General features: G+C 47.9%; 1 protein-coding gene across 2 annotated transcripts in view; it reads right to left on the reverse strand.

Moving 5' to 3' along the window:
- Nucleotides 1-458: 458 nt before the first annotated feature.
- Nucleotides 459-19,662, reverse strand: part of MAML1 (mastermind like transcriptional coactivator 1) — a 37,578-nt gene continuing 18,374 nt past the window's right edge. Inside the window, exons 2-5 of one of the 2 annotated variants that reach the window (XM_046666738.1) lie at nucleotides 11,005-12,420; nucleotides 8,343-8,582; nucleotides 6,281-6,377; nucleotides 459-3,972 (exon numbers count right to left, since the gene is read on the reverse strand). In XM_046666738.1, the coding sequence (XP_046522694.1) occupies nucleotides 2,993-3,972; nucleotides 6,281-6,377; nucleotides 8,343-8,582; nucleotides 11,005-12,420 (2,733 nt within the window). In that variant the 3' untranslated portion in view covers nucleotides 459-2,992. The remainder of the gene's footprint in view (nucleotides 3,973-6,280; nucleotides 6,378-8,342; nucleotides 8,583-11,004; nucleotides 12,421-19,662) is intronic. The other variant, XM_046666739.1, reaches the window with a different exon arrangement.

A 19,662-nucleotide genomic window follows, 5' to 3' on the forward strand; every position in this document is an offset into this window, starting at 1 on the left:
CACCATCATCTCATGCCCCCTCACAGTTTGACACTGACAGCAATGGCTGGGTGAATGCGCCAGAGCCCATGTTCTTCACAATAAAAGGGAGACGAAATATGACCTGGAGAACTGCTTTGAGGGTAACCCTAAGAGCTTTAAGTAAAACATTTGATCTGCTAGGGACCTAAAGTACCCCTGAGTTACCTGGTCCAACTTCCCTCACGTTAGACACAAGGACACAGGTGAGCCCCAGAGAGGGGAGAGGCTGGTGGCCCTGAGTAACGTCAGTTCTCATTTCATAGCTGTCGTCACACAACAGAAGTTACTCTGAGGTAAATCAAATCCCCGGCCGCCACCACCATGCAATAAGAAAGCAGCTAAATCACAAAAGAAAGCCAACCACCAAACAAAGCAGTCACGGCCAGGTCCAGCTCCTACCTGCTGGCATGGCCATGGGAAGTCAAGTACACGGGCAGTTGCATACTAGCAAAATATTTTTATTATTTTATAATGATAAAACAAGGAAAGTAAAGATTTCTTTTTGGTGTATACCAGAGTTAGGGGAAGTAGAAGAATAAGGGGATTAATAGGATTTTTATGTATTCTGATGACAATAAAAAGTTAACAATACCAACTGTTTGCCATAAAACTTATCATAGCTCCCCCAAAACACATATATAAAGGATCATAGTTTTAAAATCTATAAAAGTAAAAAATATACAGTCAGAAGCTCTAACGCTTATGCCATCTTTAATAGAAAATTGTAAACATTTATTTACACAAAGCGAATGTGTATAACAAAAGTCCGAGCACCCTTTTGAGTCATGGTTCCTGGAAGATGGGGATCTGCGCTGAAGCCGAGTCACCTCCTCCCTTGCCCACGCAAAAACCAGACTCATGAATAAAGCCACGGGCAGCTCCCTGGGGGGACCCCAGGCGTCACATTTTATTGCTCTGACACTGCAGCAAGTGAGCAGCCTGCTGTCTAGGCAGCCTCAGGACTAAGGCAAGGGCAGTCCTCCCTGGGATGGGAGGCACAGCACCCCAGGACAGAGGTGAGCAGCAGCCAGAGGGAGACCAGGAGAGGAGGAAGTGCCCATCACCAGCCTTCAGCCCACGATTTTTGGTAGAAAACCTACTGAAGTCACCCTCCTTCCCCTTCAGATTGGGGAACTCACTCAGAGGGTGGAGTCTTCACTGGCTTAATGATTCATTCCCTTCTTTGAGAGCTAAACTCAGCATTTGGGCAAGGCAGGGAGGGTATTTAAAGGGGAAATGGCCCAAACACCACCTGTGGTGGCAAATGGCTATTAGAGAAGAGGATCTGAGGGCCTAAGTACCCCCATGAAAGGCACTACTGGTGCAAAATAATTACCGAAGTGTGTACAACCCTTCACCCCCTCAAAGCCATTCAGGCTGGCTGTGTGAATATGTTCCTTGGCTCAATTCTTTACATACGATACTCCTTGAATTATCCATTTTGAGGCTCCAGGGAAAACAAAGCGGGGTTGTGGTTTCTCCGAGACCACTCTGCATATAAGCCACTCTATTCAGTGTACTATCTTCTCTCCAACACTGTTTAAAAGGGTCTCACCCTGCGCTACCATTTTGCTTTTATTATACCGAAGTGCTCTCTCCGTCTTTGCTTTCCACAAATAGCCCACAGGTAATCGCCTGCTTTGTGGACTCTCAGCTTAGTCAACTCCACTAATTGAGAGAGAAATCCATTTGAATCTTTATAAAAGATGTATTAGTGTTATAAAGCAATTCTCTTTAAAAAGTGCAAATCATATGGTATGGGAGTGCAAGGAGTAGTACAGCAGAGCGGAAGGCCGTTCTCTGACCAGGCCTGCAGACTCCCTGCAAATGGGGCCACCTCTTTTCTCCCTCCCCCAAACCTTTCCTTTCTGGGGATGGGATACCTTCTTCCCTACAATGCCAGGGCCTCCTAGGAATTTCACTGACTCTCTCTTTTCCCCTCCAATCTAGTAAATCTTTGCTTTAGAGGTTTTCCATTTGGGCTGGAGAAAGGAGGAGAGGCAGGAAGAAAGGACATGGGAACTGACGATGGGGTGAAGGAAAGACATCTGTGCGCAACTCAACAATGACCACCTTCCTAACATGTTAAACGTAAGTTTTCAGAGAAACTGCAAATGGCGGGAAGTTACAAACAGAAGAACACATAGGAATCCCAAATATGCCATTTCAGCATTTAGCCTGGGGGTTGCCTAGGATCCCACTACCAACGCCCTGGGGAGGTCCTTGACAGGTCCTGGTAAATGCCAACCTGGAAGAAGAGCGTTCTAGAAGGAGGAGGAGCTGCTGGAAAGATCTGTCACTCGCTCTGCTATCTCACGGCATCCTGTTCCTTTTTGGCACATGCAGTCACAGCCTGCACTTACACAAATGATTTTCCAGTGACCCTCATTTTCCCCTGAAAGCTGACAAAGAGCACGAATAAAAAAGGCTCTTAATCAAAAGGAAACCCTAGGTTCCCAATGCCACTTGATCAATTTAAACCACCACCTATCCTAATCTGTTTTAAAACCTTTTAAAAAAAATTTTTTTCTATGCTACAATTTGCAAATAGTTCTGCTATATAAAGTTTCAACAGAACCTGTCCCCAACACTAGGGCACGTGGAGAAACCTTGGACTGAGTCAACATGATAGCAGACTTTTACAAGCCTGACATCGTGGGGCTTCACTGTCGTAACTGTTGGTTTTGGTCACTTGGATAGAAAACCACCTGTAGAACCCTGTCCTGCTGTCCCAATACCAGGTACTGATGCCAGCAGAGGGGCTGGGGCCAGCCCAACGGACCACAACTGCTGGCTCAGAGCCTCGGGCCCCACAGGTCCTGGCAAGGGCCGGGCCTCAGCCTCAGGGCTCTGGCTCTACCCGTCCAGCTCCCTGGGCCCTGTGCTTTTGGTCCAAAGTACTTGCTCTTTCTTGAATCTGAGAACAAAAATACAGGATGTATAAACACTGAAAACACCACAAATTCTGCTGTTACTGAGGCCCTAAAAGGTCATCCAAATCATTCATCCACTCTTCCGAAGTCCTGTTCTTCAGCAGGGAGTCGATCAGGTCGGCATCTCCAGCCATGCTGGCCAGCCCGCTGCTGCCTGGCTGCCCACTGTAGGCAAAGGGCAGCTCCTGGCCCGCGGTCCGCACGGGGTAGGCCTGGGTGCAGTGCAGCCCTGCCCGGCCGCCCATTGGTGGAGCGGAGCTCTGGCTGAAGGCTCCCAGCTCAGGCCCTGCTGGGCTCAGGCCTGGCAAGCCCTGCTGCGGAGCTCCCTGGGGAGGTGCTGGGGCAGGGGCACTGGTCCTCTGCTGTGTGCTCACAGGGGGCAGCATGGATCCCGCTGCAGCTGCCGAGCTCATGGGGGCCATGGGCCTGCTGGGCATCGCCTGGGAGAATTGCGCACTGGACATTTTCAGGTGGGCCTGCTGCAGGTGGAAACTGGAGGCTGCAGTGAAGGGGCTTACGGTGTTGTTCCCTGGGGTCTGGCCACTCAGGTTTGCCATTCCTTGATGTTGCCATGAGGGATTCTGGCCTCCCATGGCCGCTGACACCCTTGGGACCTGTGGCTTAGTTAAACCAGAGTTCAGGGTTCCCTTATTGTGCTGTTGGGAGAGGCCAGAGCTCCCCAGAGAGTTCTGCCCATAGGCAGCTGAAACTGAGGTGTTCTGGCCCACGCTGGCCTGCCGTGGAATGTGGGCATGTCCGTTGGTGACCTGTGGCGGGGGCTGGGCAACTATCTGGGTTATGCCAGAGGCCATGCCATAGAGGCTGCTCTGTGGCATGCTTTGGGAGCCAGCGAACTGAGCCACACCTCGGTCCTGCTGGCCTGAGTTCGAGGGGACAGAGGAAACTGAAGTGTGCCCAGGGCCCATTGGCATCAGATTCCCGGCTGAAGGGAACACTCGAGGACAGCTGGAATTAGATGGACCCAAGTTGTTCATGCCAGGCATGGCAGCAGAGGACCCTAGAAGACAGAGAAGAGTCTGTCAATCAAGCTGGCATTTCTTGACCACCACTGTGGAGACACCTTCAAGACCCAAGCTGCAGCTGCTACCCTACAGGGAAGAGAGGCAAAATCAGAACCCAAGATATCTCATGGTCAATGGAACCTCAAAGAGCGCACTGGGGGCCAAGGGGCAGCAGGTTTCCCACAGGGTGAAATGGAGGCTTGTCTGGAGCAACGAGGGGATTAAGACAGGCAGAGAGGAAGGGGCAAAGCCCAAGGGGAGGGCAAGCCAGTGGACTCGGTTCACCTTTCAAAGGCCCACCCCATTTCTGCTCTGTGGTAGGTCCTGTGCTGGGCACTGGGGACTCCAAGACGGATCCAATCTAGGATCTGCCTTTGGGAAGCACAGACTCCATGTGGTGTGACAGGGTTACACCAACAAAGGCTGGGCAGCAGGCTGTGGGAGTGCAGGGGACTGAAGGTTTAATGCCTGGGAAGATTTGGAGAAGGCTTCAGAGAGATGATGACAAATATATTGGGTTTTAAAAGCGTAGTTTAGTAATTAATAGTTTAGAGCAACAGTATTCTAGACAGAGAAAAGAACATGCAAAGGCACAGAGTTACGGAAGGCAGTCTGTGTGGGGACTCTGTGGCTGGGGTGTGGGGAAAGCATCCAGTTGGTTAGAGCTAAGACTGAAGAGACAGTCCTGGCCAGATCCAGAAAAGCTGCGGCTGCCACGTGAAGGGAAGAGCTGCAAGGCCAAAGGGTCACTGGACCAGGATTGTGGTTTAGACTCTGCTGGGCAGAGCTGTTAAAATCACTTAGGTGAGGGGCTCCTCCAATGTGGCACGGGGGGTAAAAGAGGGAGAATGTGAGCTCCTATTCCTTACACCACAGAACAAGGTGGTCGTGGGAGGGAGAAGTCTAGACTGACGTTGGCAGATGTTTCCCAAGCACCTGCTCTGTGCGAGGCGCTGTGCTGGAGAGATAGCAGGGAACGGGAGGACAGAGAGGTCCCGTCCTCAGGGAACCTGCTGTCTGGGGCTCTGCCTTCAGCAACAGATGCACAAGTGATAACACTGAGACAAGCTTTTGTGGGTAGGAGAGTGATTGTCCCAGGGCTGGCCACGGCTCAGTGCTTTGTTTCTCTTCTCTCCCTCTCTACTAGCACCTAACTGAAAACTGGGCTGAAGAAAAGAGGAGAGCTGAAATAGTCTGTTTCACTCCCACTGACAGCCCACAGCCACATTACGGGGGGTGAAGGCAGAAGAGCTGGCTGAGACCCAGGCTTCTGAGATGCCTGCAGATTTCGACTCCACAGTCTCAGTTAGCACACACATAAAACTCCATCTAGTCTCCTCCAGAATGCTCAGCTGTAGTCAGCTTCTCTGAGACACTTTATAGTGAGAGTCATTAACCAAGAAAGGAAACGTTTTGAAGATATTCCAAGAAGAGCTAGGAAGGCAGGTACAGACAACATTTTACTGCACCTGTCAACTAAAATCTATGTATTTCTGGAATGACAGCCTGAGCAACGGCAGTCAGGTTCCCTTGCATATCTGAGACATGACAGCTAAGACCTCAAAGTGCTTCCTGCCCTTTTCTGATGCTGCCACTCGTGACACCAAAGTGAGCAAACAGGAAGAAGTGTAAGGCCACACAGTGCGTTGTCTCTCCTTATCTGGAAAATAGGAGAGGGTCATTTTTTGAAGAGACAGATAACGGCAGAAGCAAAGAACTTTCTTAAGAATTACAGAAGCCGTTTCCTATTGATAAGATATTCTCCAACTAGAAATGATTTTGCTTCAGGGGCCGGCCCGGTGGCGCAGCGGTTAAGTGCACACGTTCTGCTTTGGCGGCCCGGGGTTTGCCAGTTTGGATCCTGGGTGCGGACATGGCACCGCTTGGCAAAGCCATGCTGTGGTAGGCGTCGCACATATAAAGGAGAGGAAGATGGACAGGGATGTTAGCTCAGGGCCAGTCTTCCCCAGCAAAAAGAGGAGGATCGGCAGCAGTTAGCTCAGGGCTAATCTTCCTCAAAAAAAAAAAAAAGAAACGATTTTGCTTCAGAAGAATGTATAGCCAGGGAACCAGTCAAAGTGCTTAGCCACAGCAGTCTGCCTCAATGACCCTGTTTCCTGGCCTGCGGGGTAAGTAGAAAGCCAGGCTCCTTAGGCAGACTGAATTTACTTGAGTGAGTAAATCCATTTAGCACCTAGCGTGAAGCTAGGCAGACAGCAGGAACTCAGCGCAAGTGGACCAGACCTTTGCTCTGTCGGTGCCTGCCTCCCCTGCCCCTACTCCATTGCCTCGGATGCCCCTCACCTGTGAACTGTCCAACCTGTTGTGGGAAGGTGCTCTGTGTCGGGTCTTGGTACTGGGGTGGTGGGCGGGTCAGATGGCGCTGGAACTGCTGCTTCTCCTAGAAAATGCCAACAACAACAGAACAAACCAATAAGATGCACATAAAACAAAAACAGAGTTAAATCAGAGAAAAGTGGACTACCTAACTTTGTTACTCACAGAAGGACTCCTGTGGAGATAACGCTGGTGATCTCATTTGGGGGATTTTACAAAAACAGTATAAAACAGAAGGAGGGGGCAGGTCTAAGGAACGACGATTTTAAAAAAAGGTGGTATTATCAGGTTAAAGAAATGGAGGGCAGATCAGGGAAATGCAAATCAAAGCCACAGTGATACACCACTCCACACCCACCAGCATGGCTAGAATCAAAAGCCAACTATATGGGGCCAGCCTGGTGGAGCAGCAGTTAAGTGCGCACATTCCGCTTCGGTGGCCCAGGGTTCGTCAGTTCAGATCCTGGGTGCGGACATGGCACCGCTTGGCACACCATGCTGTGGTAGGCATCCCACATAGAAGTAGAGGAAGATGGGCACGGATGTTAGCTCAGGGCCAGTCTTCCTTGGCAAAAAGAGGAGGATTGGCAGTAGTTAGCTCAGGGCTAATCTTCCTAAAAAAAAACAAGTAACAAAAAACAAAAAACAAAAGCCAACTATATGTGGCAAGGACGTGGAGAAACTGGCATCCTCGTACACTGCTGTGGGAACATAAAGAGTGCAGCCGCTTTGGAACACAGTCTGGTAGTTCCTCCAAAGGTTAAACATAAGAGTTACCATACGACCCAGCAATTCCATCCCTGGGCAGAACACTCATGAAACTGAAAACCTATGTCGACAAAAAGGGGAAACAACCCAAATGTCTATCAACAGGTGAATGGATAAATAAAACACAGCATACTCATACAACAGAATATTACTCAGCCATAAAAAGGAGGGAAGTACTGATACAGGCTACATGGTTGAACCTTGAATACATTTATATGAAATGTCCAGAACAGGCAAATCTACAGAGACAAAAAGTAGATTAGTGGTTGCCTAGGCCTGGAATGGGGCAAAAACTTTTAATGGGTATAGGGTTTCTTTTTAGGTGATGAAATGGTCTAAAGTTGACTGTGGTGATGGTTGCACAAGTCTGTGAATATACTAAAAACCAGTGAATTGCACACTTTAAATAGATGAATTGTATGTCATGTGAATTATACCCCAATAAAAAATGGCAGAACTGAGGCAGTGATGTGGGTTTTAAAGTCATCCTCAATCAACTTTATCCTCTGGGCAGCTAGTTCTTCTCTTGTCTTAAAGATGTAATTTAAAATCCTGAGAACTCTTGTACTTGGTGCCCGTACGCTACACTTGATGACCAAGTAGGTAAACTGCAGGACTTGGAGGGGGCTTGTCGGTCCTGATTCTAGGATCCTAGGACCTCAGGGACATCTTCATTTCCCTGCTTCACGTTCTGGCTTATAATAAACTATATTGGGGCCGGCCCCGTGGCCAAATGGTTAAGTTTGTGCGCTCTGCTGCGGTGGCCCAGGGTTTCACCGGTTCGAATCCTGGGCATGGACATGGCAGTGCTCATCAGGCCATGCTGAGGCAGCATCCCACATGCCACAACTAGAAGGACCCACAACTAAAAATACACGACCATGTACCGGGGGGCTTTGGAAGGAAAAATAAAATCTTAAAAAAAAAAAATAAATAAAATAATAACAAACTATATTTACAACAAAGCTGGGCCCTGCAGGGAACCAGCGGACCAGTTGGCTTAGTGCTTTGGTAGAGGCCAACAAGGGTCATGGAAAAAGGTTCCCAATACATTTAGCCACAGATTCTGCCTCCATTAATCCCCCCTAAGTGACATAATGCTGTTTCTGACACAGGCCACCACTGTCTGAAAAATGCCACACTCCTGGAAAGGGGTTTAAAAGGGCAAAGCACTTGAACAGTGGACATGCCGCCACTGTGCTGACCTGGGAGGCAGGCAGAGGTAAGGGTGGTGGGGCTTTTATTCCACCTTTCTTTTTACCTGTTCTGCCAGAAGGTGCTGCTGCCTTTGCAAGAACTGCTGTTGCTGCAAATGCTTTTGTTGCTGCTCCCTCTGTTTCTGCTGGTCCAAAAGCATTTGATGCTGCTTCATTACAGCTGCCTGCTGCTGGCTACTGAGATAGGGGGTGCTGCTGTGAGTACTGGCCACAGACGCAGTGGGCGGCTGCGCCCCACCGCTGGCAGCCTGGGCTGGCACAGGGACATTGGGAGGGTTCTGCTCCTGTCAACAGAGATAAGGGGGTCTCAAGTCAGGTGGGACACAGTGAAGTCTACAATCCCAGATTAGAGCAGATGAGCTCTGCCCAGTGAGAGCCTGGCTCAAGGCTTTCTCTTAAAGCCTCGGTTTCCCTGAAGACGATTCCAGTGCAACCATCCTCCAGGGCTGGACTGGAGACCCAAAGAGCTAACACCAGAGTGCCCAGGCCCAGCAATGAACAGTCACTGGCTCCAGGTTAGCTTTGCTTCCTATCATTCACCAGTGTTAAGGTGTGATTTTACACTTAAACTTGTATATCTGCACACAACAGTTCTAGTATGCAACTGTAGCTTAGAAATGCTTGCTTACTGGAATGCGTGAGTGCAGATGGGCCCCCAGAGGAGGAAGGCTCTGAGGGGCTCTGGTGGATGGAGACACTAAGTTCCACATGTGCAAAACGTGGATCCCTGGCCGAGGGGCTGGCCCTGAACCTCCTGAAATTGTATAGTTTGTCGACGTGTGTACAGCATTTCTATGGTTTGTCCACGTGTGTAGAGCATTTTCCTGGGAAGAGACTGCTTGGCTTTTGTCAGATACTCATGCTTAAAAAATACTGCATACTGATGAGAACTTTAACCAATATTCTCTATTAATACATAGACCAATAGTGACAGTCATGTCAAAGGTTACCACAATATTATCCCAACACCATTACTTACATTTTTAAAGAAGGGGAAAATTTAACTCAAAACAGGAAAAGGTAAAAAGCAATGATCACTTAAGTTCAACTTTATGAGCTCTTCTCCAATCCTCATTTGTTTGTATACCTAATCTTTACAAGATTCTAATGTCAGTGCAGATAGATTCTGATGTAATTTCTTCACCCCAATCAATGGAAGCGTATGGGCTACACGAGTGCTCCATGAAGGGCAAAGCGCTACTAAAATCGCAGTTGTCACTGTGCTGCCCTTCCTGAAGGTCTCTGTTAGTGGCTGTGCAGCAGTTTAATTGCTGAAAGTGGAAGTATCAATACTGACACATGCATTCTCCTGTTCAGAGATGCTTAAATTGCTTCTGGTTTTTGGCTATTAGAAATAATCATGCAGGGCCGGCCCGGTGGTGCAGCAGTTGAGTTCGCACGTTCCACTTCTTGGCGGCCCGGGGTTCGCCAGTTTGGATCCCGGGTGCGGACATGGTACCGCTTGGCAAAAGCCATGCTGTGGTAGGCGTCCTACATATAAAGTAGAGGAAGGTGGGCACAGATGTTAGCTCAGGGCCAGTCTTCCTCAGAAAAAAGAGGAGGACTGGCAATAGTTAGCTCAGGGCTAATCTTCCTCAAAAGACAAAAACACAAAAATTAAAAATTAAAAAAATAATAAAATAAAATGACACTATTAAAAAAAAAGAAATAATCATGCAATGAATATCTTGTAGATCACTTTCTTCGTTTTTTGGATTATTTCTTGCAGGGGTATAATGTGTTGATGCTTATGAAAAATATATCATGCCAAAATACTTTCCAAAAGCAATATACCCATTTAGACACCCCACCAGTATATGAGCGTGTCAATTTCCTCATGCTATCACCACTACTGAGTTTTTAAATTTTTTAGTATTTTAGAGTGTGCTACAAATACACAAACTACACACAAAGGTATTCACTGCAGGCTTACAGTAGTGAAAAACAGGAAGCAAGGCAGTACGCCTACACTCTGGCACATTACATACTGCTGTCACACAACTGCTAAAAAGTATCAATGGATCTGCATACACAGATGTGGAAGACAGTCCAGGACAGCGTGGAGGGAGAAAGCAAGCGTGCTTCATCTCTGTGGAAGTCCGTGTTTATTTACTGTACAAGCTGCAGCCACGAGAAGGCTTCCAGGGAGGAGGCAATTTAGAACATATTTAAACATGAGTGGAAATGCCAATAATGATCAGGATAAAACTGGTACTTGGCCATTCTCCACCCTACAGAGCCACGTGATTCTGTTAGGTTTGAGCGTCATGACTAAAGAATCACGGAGTTTAGATGTGCTGGGAAGCAGTACTCACCTAAAATGTTATAAGCGTTCTAAAACTTAAGGTAGTTTGAACATAGAGATCTGAATCATGGTTAAAAAAAAGCACAGCCTCTAAGAAGCAAATTAAATATGATCTTTACCTGCAAAATACAGCCACAAATGACTTAAACTGTGTAGTATCAAAGAGACATGAGACTAAGTGCAGTTGATTCCTCAAATGTGTGTATACTTAAAACCAAGTTATACTAAGGACTTTTACCCTATTTTTGTTTATTAAGAATCAACCCTGGTTTGCTCGACCAATTTTCACTGTCAAGGGGGTTAAAGGATGATGGTAGTTGCTCCCTCCCTCTGTTCCTCAACTACCTGGGAGTTGGTAACCAGATGGATTCCAGGAACAGAGAGTAAAGCCACATGCTCACCTGGCTAGGCGGAACCAGTGATCGGAAGGGCATGTTTCCCGGCGGCTTTGGTTTCATCAAAAACAAGGAGTTCTGCTCGCTGCTCAGATGGGGCAGCTGCTGGGGAAGATAAGCCATCAGGGCCGTCTTGCTCTGGCCAGACCCAGGGCCACTTTGCCCACAGTCTGCTTTGTAATGAGAAAGGGGTTTGGTATTGCCATAATCCAGCACCGACCCTTGGTTAGTCACAGCGTTCTGATTCAAGTTACTTGGTGGCTGGTGACTCAGCAGGTTCACATGGCTGGGCTGGAGGTAGGGGCCTCCGGGCCGAGGGGAGCTCTTGTTCATACTGGGCATCATGAGCAGTTTGGAGTTGGTGAAGTCTTGCTTATAGCCAGGAGGGCTGGCAGGCTTCTCCATAGGATAAGGGACATTTAAGGGACTGTGGGAGGGGCCTGTCTGCTGCCACGTGGACATCTGGCCTGGGGCTGCTGCTGGGGCAGCCTGCTGTGGGTTCTGGATCATCTGCTCACGCTTCTGCTTGGCAGCAATCTGCTGGAGCTGGTGGGCAGAGGATAGCTCTGAGGCCCCTCCTGGGCCCTGGCTAGGTAATACCACACTGGAGAGGGCTCTTTGCGCATTCTGGGCCTGGGCTGATGCTGGCATTAGGTTAGGACTGGGATTGTCTGGCCCGGGCTGACCAGAGGCATGGAAAAGAGGCTGAGAGGCCCCTAGGCTGGGTGAATCTGTGCTCACAGGGCCAGACGAAGGCCCCATAAAGGTCTGTCCTGCAGACCCAGCCCTCCCTTGTGGAGAGCCTAACTGTTCTTGCTCAAAGGCTGCTGGAGAGAATTCTGTCTTAATATTAATGTCCTGTGCCAAAGGGGTCTGTGTGGCAGAACCAGAAGACTCTGGGTCCTTCTTTTCTTCAAAGTCCTCATTAAACAGATCCTTCATGTCTTCATCGGGCACTGACCTGTTCAGCTCCTCAATGAGCTCCTTCCACTCCTGCTCGTTAAGGTTGAGATCAGGCATGAGGTTGCTTTGAGATATGGAGCCTCCGGCCCCTGCGATCATGCAAGGCAGGTCATCGACTGGCTCCTGCTTCAGTTCTTTATTCAGGCTCAGAGGAAAGGAGTCTCCGGGGTTGCTGCCTCCGTTCAGGTGGAGGCTTGAGTCTGCTAGACACTTCTTGTTGATGGAGTCCAGTCCCAGTGAGTGCTTCCCGCTGGCCTGGAGGGCCTCTGCACCAGGCTTGTCAGGCTGACCAAGAGGGGAGGCCGGAGGCAGGCCATTAGAAGAGACAGCTACTCCCAGAGGGGTCTCCCGGCGGGTCTTCTTGTGCCCAGGAAAGAGATCTCCATAGCCATTCTGTTGATCGCCATTCTGAGGGGAAGTGGCGCTATCGAGATTTCTCTTCACTGTATCGTGGAGATGCTGAAAAACATGGAAAAGAGTTACTTAAGTACACAATGTCATATATGAGGCCCCTCTGCTTCTAACAGTGACTTAAATCATGGGCCTTCTCCTGATGATTTTGCTTGCCCAGTTTACACTCCTCACTTCTGAGAACACACCCCCATTTCCCCTCTGGGGTTGCCTCTCCCTCCCCTAGGTTCTGTCACCTCGCCTGAGTCAGGATGACTAGCTCAGCTGTGGGAAAGCAACCCAGCTGCAGCCAATGCATCATTCCCTGGACTTGTACAGCCCTCTCTCTTTGCAGGATACGAGCCTGGTGCTGGCCATAGTCATCTAGTCTGAGGGTGTACCCAAGAATGGAGCCAGTGAGAAAGAGCCAGAGGAGACATATACCTTCTTGAGGGTAGCGTTGGAGTCCTGGATCTACTTATACTCAAGACCAGCCATTCCCCTGGATTTTTCACTTATGGGAACCAATAAATTCCTTCTTGTGTGTAAGCCAGTTTAACTTGGATTTTTCTTGCTTTCAGCTGAAAGAGCCCTGGCCAGTACAGTCCCTTTCTCAGACGTTGGTGCGGCTGACCACAGCCCCAGGCCTCCATCTTGTTACACAGGTCAGTTTTCATGCCCTTCTCAGCCTTTCTAGGATCCCTTGCCTAGCTCCACCTCTTCTCTCCAGGCTGGACAGCTCCTAGGCCTCCATTCCTGCAGGCTCTGCCTTTTGGTTTTTTTTTTTTTTTGAGGAAGATTAGCCCTGAGCTAACTGCTGCCAATCCTCCTCTTTTTGCTGAGGAAGACTGGCCCTGAGCTAACATCTGTGCCCATCTTCCTCTACTTTATATGTGGGACACCTACCACAGCATGGCTTGCCAAGCAGTGCCACATCCGCACCTGGGATCCGAACTGGCGAACCCCGGGCTGCTGAAGTGAACGTGCGCACTTAACCGCTGCGCCCCCAGGCCAGCCCCTGCCTTTTGGCTTTTGTCCCACTCTCCTCCCTGCCAACCCGAGCACCTTCCTGAGAGTGCAGGGGCAGGAGTGGGGGTGGGAGGAGAGGAGGTGGTCTCCTTCCACTCTTTCGCCAATCTGTGGTCAGCTGTCAGGACAGAACTCCTCCACTCACAGCCTCTAAACTGGTGCTACTCCTTTCCTATGTTCACTTTCATTACATTTTTGTCCTTCACCCCCAATCCCAATTCCATCCCTCCCTGCCAGTGATCCTAAGCATCTATGCTATTTGCAAAGCTGAGCTATTTACAAAGTGACAACAGCCTTCATGTTCTTTACACCAATTTCAGAGAAGTCAGAGAGCAGCAGGCAGCACTCTGCACGCAGTTCTCTGGCTGCAGAGAAGGGCCACACTGAGCCCCCACACCAGCCAGAGGAGCCTGAGTGCAGGAGGACTTCTCCCTGGGCTCCACGGCACTAGCTTTCAGCTAGACCCAAATGCTCAACGAACAAGAAAACAAGGAGGGCAGTTTTCTCAGTCTCTGAGTCCCAATTCTTTTTTCATTTTTTTAAGACATTTTATTTATTTATTTATTTTTTAAAGATTGGCCCTGAGCTAACATCTGCCACCAATCTTCTTTTTGTTTCTTCTTCTCCCCAAAGCCCCCAGTACATAGTTGTAGATTCTAGTTGTGGATCCTTCTGGCTGGGCTATGTGGGACGCTGCCTCAGCATGGCCTGACAAGCAGTACCATGTCTGCATGCAGGATCCAAACTGGTGAAACCATGGGCCGCTGCAGCAGAGCACGGGAACTTAATCACTCTGCCATGGGGCCAGCCCCTGAGTCCCAATTCTGATGCTCTCATTCCTTTTGTTCCTCCACTTCAAGACTTCCTTAACTGTTAAAGCCGACTACACAGTGCTCTATAAATCCTGGCTGAGACAACAATTTTAAAAATCCGTATCTTGGTACCTAAGTTAGCTCAGAAAAACTAGGAACATTCGGGAAACAGAAGTGCAGGGCAGAAGTGTGAACAAAAACACAATCCTAGGACCCAACTCAAGAACAGGGCCCTTCTAACAGGACATCTGCTGTACTTTCAAGTAGGTTCTTCTGCTTCTTGCTGCCACCTAGGGGTCAGAGGTGGGAAGGGAACCACGCTCCTAAAATGGACACGATAGATGGATCCATTGTTTGAAGTTTCCTTTGGGAAAGGTAATTTGTACTCATTTACTCAGTCTGAAGGAAATCAAAATTAGTTGCTAATTTTTCTAGGATTTTAATTCATTCTATTATTTAAATTCTTTTTGGAAAATCATTTGTTCCTCAGTGTCAGGTTCGGGCTGTCTATAAGCTCGGGAGCTCAGTTTTCCATTTTCCTAAGGGGAAGATGGAAACCTAAGACGTCAAGGCACTTGATGAGTCAGCTGGGTGTCCCAGATTAGAAACAGAATCCTTCTTTGCCCAAACAATTAGAAAGGCTATCACTCCCTCTTTCAATATCCACATGCAAACAGCTGCAGACAAGTTCCGAAGTAACAACCCACTTTTGCAATACCAACTGCTTCTAGCCAAAGGAAACACCAGGCCATTTTCTCAACTGCTCACAAAATGTAACTGGAATGGTGTAGGCGGGGGCTTGGAGTGTAGAGTGTGGTGGCTCTGGCAGATTTTTAAGCCTTGAGCATTTGCAGGAGTGCCTGATATATACAGGGCACTGGAGAAGAAGGCAAAGATGAGTAAACCAGGGAGCCTAATCCCCAGGAATTTACAAAAGAGATGGAAAAATGGCCTGAACAGATTATAAATTATAGAAGGACAAACAGAGTAGGAGCTATAAAGCATACAAGGCTGGCTGCCATGTATAAATGTGTGTGCTCGTCTCCAGCATATCTGGTACTTCTGGGCGCTCAGCTCAGAGGTTCCTATTTTAACTACCAAATGGTCTTGTGGTACACGGGTTCCAGTAGGATCCACTTGCAGGATAACATGATCTGGTGCTCACTTCCTCTGCAAGGGGGTTTTGCTGAAGAATACCACATGCCTGATGGTAAGCTGAAGGCCTTGAATGCTCACTATCTTCCACCAATGCATTCTGCAGGCCTGACTCCTACCATAGCCTGTGTCACCTGCCATCTTCCACTCTGGGAGAGGGGCCCCAGGATGGCAACGCTGCTCTCAGTCAAGCTGGAGTTGCCACACTTTGTGGACACCAAATCAGCATCTTGTCCCCTGCTTGATGCACTAGTCTAACTGGACAGTCCCTCACCTAGTCTCTACTTCCTCCCTCTTACATCACCCACTGATGAGGATCAAGGCCGCCCCAGGGAGAGAAGCCAAAGGCGTCCTGCCCTACATCCGATCTGCATCATCCTCCAGAAACATAGGAGGTCCTGGCCTGATCTGATCTGACTCTTATCTAAAGTTACAGGACCACCCAATAACCAGACCCCACCTCCTACATTTTAATGACTTTTTTACATAATCTGTCCTTTGTCTTGTAAAGAGATAATTCATATACCTATGCCTTAACTTTAGCCCTACCCTCAACCCATGTTTGCAGCTCTGACTGCCCATGGGTCCTGTCCCCATGCTATTCTCTGAATAAAGGAGTACTACTACCAGACCTTGAGAGTCCAAGAAATCTTTCTTTCGACTCCTCGGCTCGCTGAGCCCGCATCACCACCACTGAAATTCTAGTGTGCTTTGTAGTCCAACACTCCAAAATGATAACACCTATACTCTTCTACTCTGAGTTAACAGATGCGGCTGAGACACAGGGATGGCTCTCTCATCAGTGCTCCTTACACACTAGCAGCCACCTGGGGCGGCCACCTGTGCTTCCTGCCCCTTCTCACTGGGCATTCGCTTTTTCCTCCTCCTCCCTCTTCAGTCATCCTCCTATCAAACAATACCCCTGCCTCCCCAACAGCTAGCATCTTGGTCCACTGCAATATGGCTTCCATCCTTCTGGAAACTGACAGGATGTTGGATGTGGGGGTAAAAGAAAGGAAGATTTAGGAGGACTGCTTTCTCTGAGGCTGGCAATGATCTTCATGCTGCCAAATATAGTCCACATTTTCAGTCTTTCCTTTTCCTTCTCCCTCCATCATCTGCCACTTAATAATTCCCTTCATCTTTAAAGTTCTCTTTCTTCATATTTCTTTACCACATTATCTTGCTTTCTCTTCTACTTTTCTGGTTGTTTCTTTTCAGTCCTTTGAGGTAGATCTTCTCTTCAAATAAAAATATCAGAGTTCTCTCCTCTTTTCACTCTATACACACTCCAAGTGATCTCATCCATTCGCCTGTCTCAAATTCCCATGGTTGAACATCGCACTCAGAATAAACCCAAGTGCCCAGGGACCAAGTGCTGATCTATCACCTCCTGCCCGCCTCTAACCTCCTCTCACCCTCTCACTGGCCCTCGCTATTGTGCACCATGCTTGAGTCACTGCAACCTCACAGTTCCTCAAATGTGCCTGCTCATCCCTGACTCAGGGCCTTTGCACTTGCTCTTCTCCTTGCCCAGAACACTTCTCCCCGCCATCTTCCCAGAGGTGGCTCATCTCATAATTCAGGTCCTTTATCTCTACAGTCATTCTCTGATCACCTACTCCTCCACCACAGTCACTCTCTATCTTATTTCCTTGTTAATTCCCCTATGGAGGCACTCATTTGAATGGGTCAGCTCCCCTCATCAGAATGAAAAGCAAAGACCCCAGTACCTAGAACAGTGCCTAGCACTTAATAAATATTTGTGAAGGGGCTGGCCCGGTGGCACAGCAGTTAAGTGTGCACGTTCCACTTCAGCGGCCCGGAGTTCACCAGTTCAGACCCCAGATGTGGACATGGCACCGCTTGGCACACCATGCTGTGGTAGGCATCCCACATATAAAGTAGAGGAAGATGGGCATGGATGTTAGCTGAGGGCCAGTCTTCCTCAGCAAAAAGAGAAGGAGTGGCAGATGTTGGCTCAGGGCTATACTTCCTCAAAAAAAAAAAAAAAAATGTGAATGAATGTGCTATCTCTAACCCACTCACGTCTACAGAGCTCCAGACTCCTGTTTGTCCAACTACCTAGCTGGTGCGCTCTACTAGGGTATAACACAGACAACTCAGACTAAATCTGTCCAAACCTGAAGCAACTTCTCCCCAGTCACGTTTCCCTTTCCTCAGTTCTTGTCTCAGAGAATGTCACTACTACGCCCCCAGTCACATAAACCACAATCTAGAGAGTGGCTATTGCTCCTCCTTCTTGACTCCCCTCATCCAATCAGCACCCTAGCACTACTGAGTCCACCTCCTTAGCACTTCTTGAATCCATACACTTCTCTCCATTCATTAACACCAATTTCTCTTGCTTGAATTATTTTAACAGCGTCTGAAGCTAGTCTTGTTGCAACCCCAACTCATGTCTATGGTCCCAGTGATTGTGCCGAAGGGCAAATGCTCTTCAATGGCAGCTTGTTGCCCTCAGGTCTTAATAATCCTGGGCTTGGCCCCACCATCCTGCAGGCTCTGGCATGGGTTTAACGCCCCACTAACTTGCAACCACACCCATGCTGCTTTCTAGTAGCATGGCTCACTGGAACTCCTCAAAAGTACAGGCTGAAACATACAAAATTATAACTTAGGTTACAATGGTTAAATATTGGCAATTTCAACCTAATATAATGCTTGCTTTTCCTTTCCCCATGAGCTCTTCTAGCACCCTGTATGTATACTCAGAGGACCCTAAGGAGCCCTGATCATTATTGAAAAAGACCTCCTTTGGGTAAAGTGGACCTATTTTCATGCAACATTCAAGGTTTCAATGATTTGAGGAAAAATCCACTAAATCCACATCAAGCAGCAACTTTGATAAGGCACAAATCTGAGGCAAACGCTACAAGGACAAGTCATTCCTGCCTTGCTGTGCCTCACAGACCACTCAGCACCTGCACTCACTATGCATGTTGTTTCAGAAGCTCACTCGACCTTTGAAGGCACCCTGAGGAGGAGAATTATTGTTCCTGTTCTCCAGCAGATGGAAGTCAGACGGTGACACAAGGTTTCCTGAGGCTTGAGCATTCCAAGGTCTTGGGAAAGATCTGCTGCAGATCCCTCCAGCCCTGGCCCTCCCCTGCCAGACTGAGAAGGGCTCGAATTAATCCCACTGCTGAAAAAGGAGTTTGTATGCTCGTGGATGAAGCACCAGCAGCAAGGAGTGAGTCAGTTTCAAACCAGAGAAAAGGAGCACCTCCCTGAGGCCACACACAAAGAGCTCCATCAAGGTGTCGTTACCAGAAAAACAGGCTGTGCCACGAGGAAATCCACACACCATGGCCACAGACGATTCTTTGTAAAATATTTGAAGAAAAAGAAAAAATATCACAGAAGCTTCTATAATCTGCTACTAAAGATTTCCACTTTATGACATTACTTGTCTTAACAGTTTGGTGTCATCACTCATTCAGAAGCATGTGAACACCAAAGAGATCTATGAGCACCACTCCTTGCCACTGAATCCACCATCAAGGACATAACAAAAATAGTTCTGAAAAAAGCCTTTTCCAGAAAAGTTTATAGTTTGGTGCCTAGACAGTTTACCATCACCTTTTTTAACTTTTTATTTTCAAAGAATTATAGATTCATAGGAAGTTGCAAAGAGAGCACCCCTCACCCGGTTTCCCCCAATGGTGTTTCTTACATAATTAAAAGCACGCCTTAAAAGCAGGAAGAAGATATGGATAGTTCTTCTACCCCTGTGTGTGTGAATAGTTCTATGTCATTTCAGCATATGACTATCACTTTTTTTGACAGAAAGCTTTTTAAAAGCTTTAAAAAAAAAAAAGCTATTTAAGAAAGTAAGGCTATATATTTAACACAATGTAATCTCTTCCTGCATGATTATAAAGCAGAAAGTTAAAATTTATACTCTATATTGAGAAACAAAATTGCTAATAGATTGGTTCTTGTTGGCAGAACAGTCCATACATTCTCTTCGTGATAGAAAAACCAAATTGGGAAGCCCCATGAGGGTCAGAAGGTTGTGTGGCACAAATGAAAACACAGCAGATTATTGCTTGTTTATTTATTTATGTATATTTTTTTTGAGGAAGATTAGCCCTGAGCTAATGTCCGTGCCCATCTTCCTCTATTTTGTATGTGGGATGCATGCCACAGCATTACTTGATAAGTGGTGTGTAGGTCTGTGCCAGGGATCCGAACCAGCGAACTCGGGGTCGCTGAAGCAGAGTGCGCAAATTTAACCGCTATACCACTGGGCCAGCCCCAGCAGGCTATTGCTAACTGGCTCTGTAACCTT

This window comes from Equus quagga, chromosome 7, assembly GCF_021613505.1.
Source record: "Equus quagga isolate Etosha38 chromosome 7, UCLA_HA_Equagga_1.0, whole genome shotgun sequence".
In the NCBI taxonomy this organism is placed as follows: domain Eukaryota; kingdom Metazoa; phylum Chordata; class Mammalia; order Perissodactyla; family Equidae; genus Equus; species Equus quagga.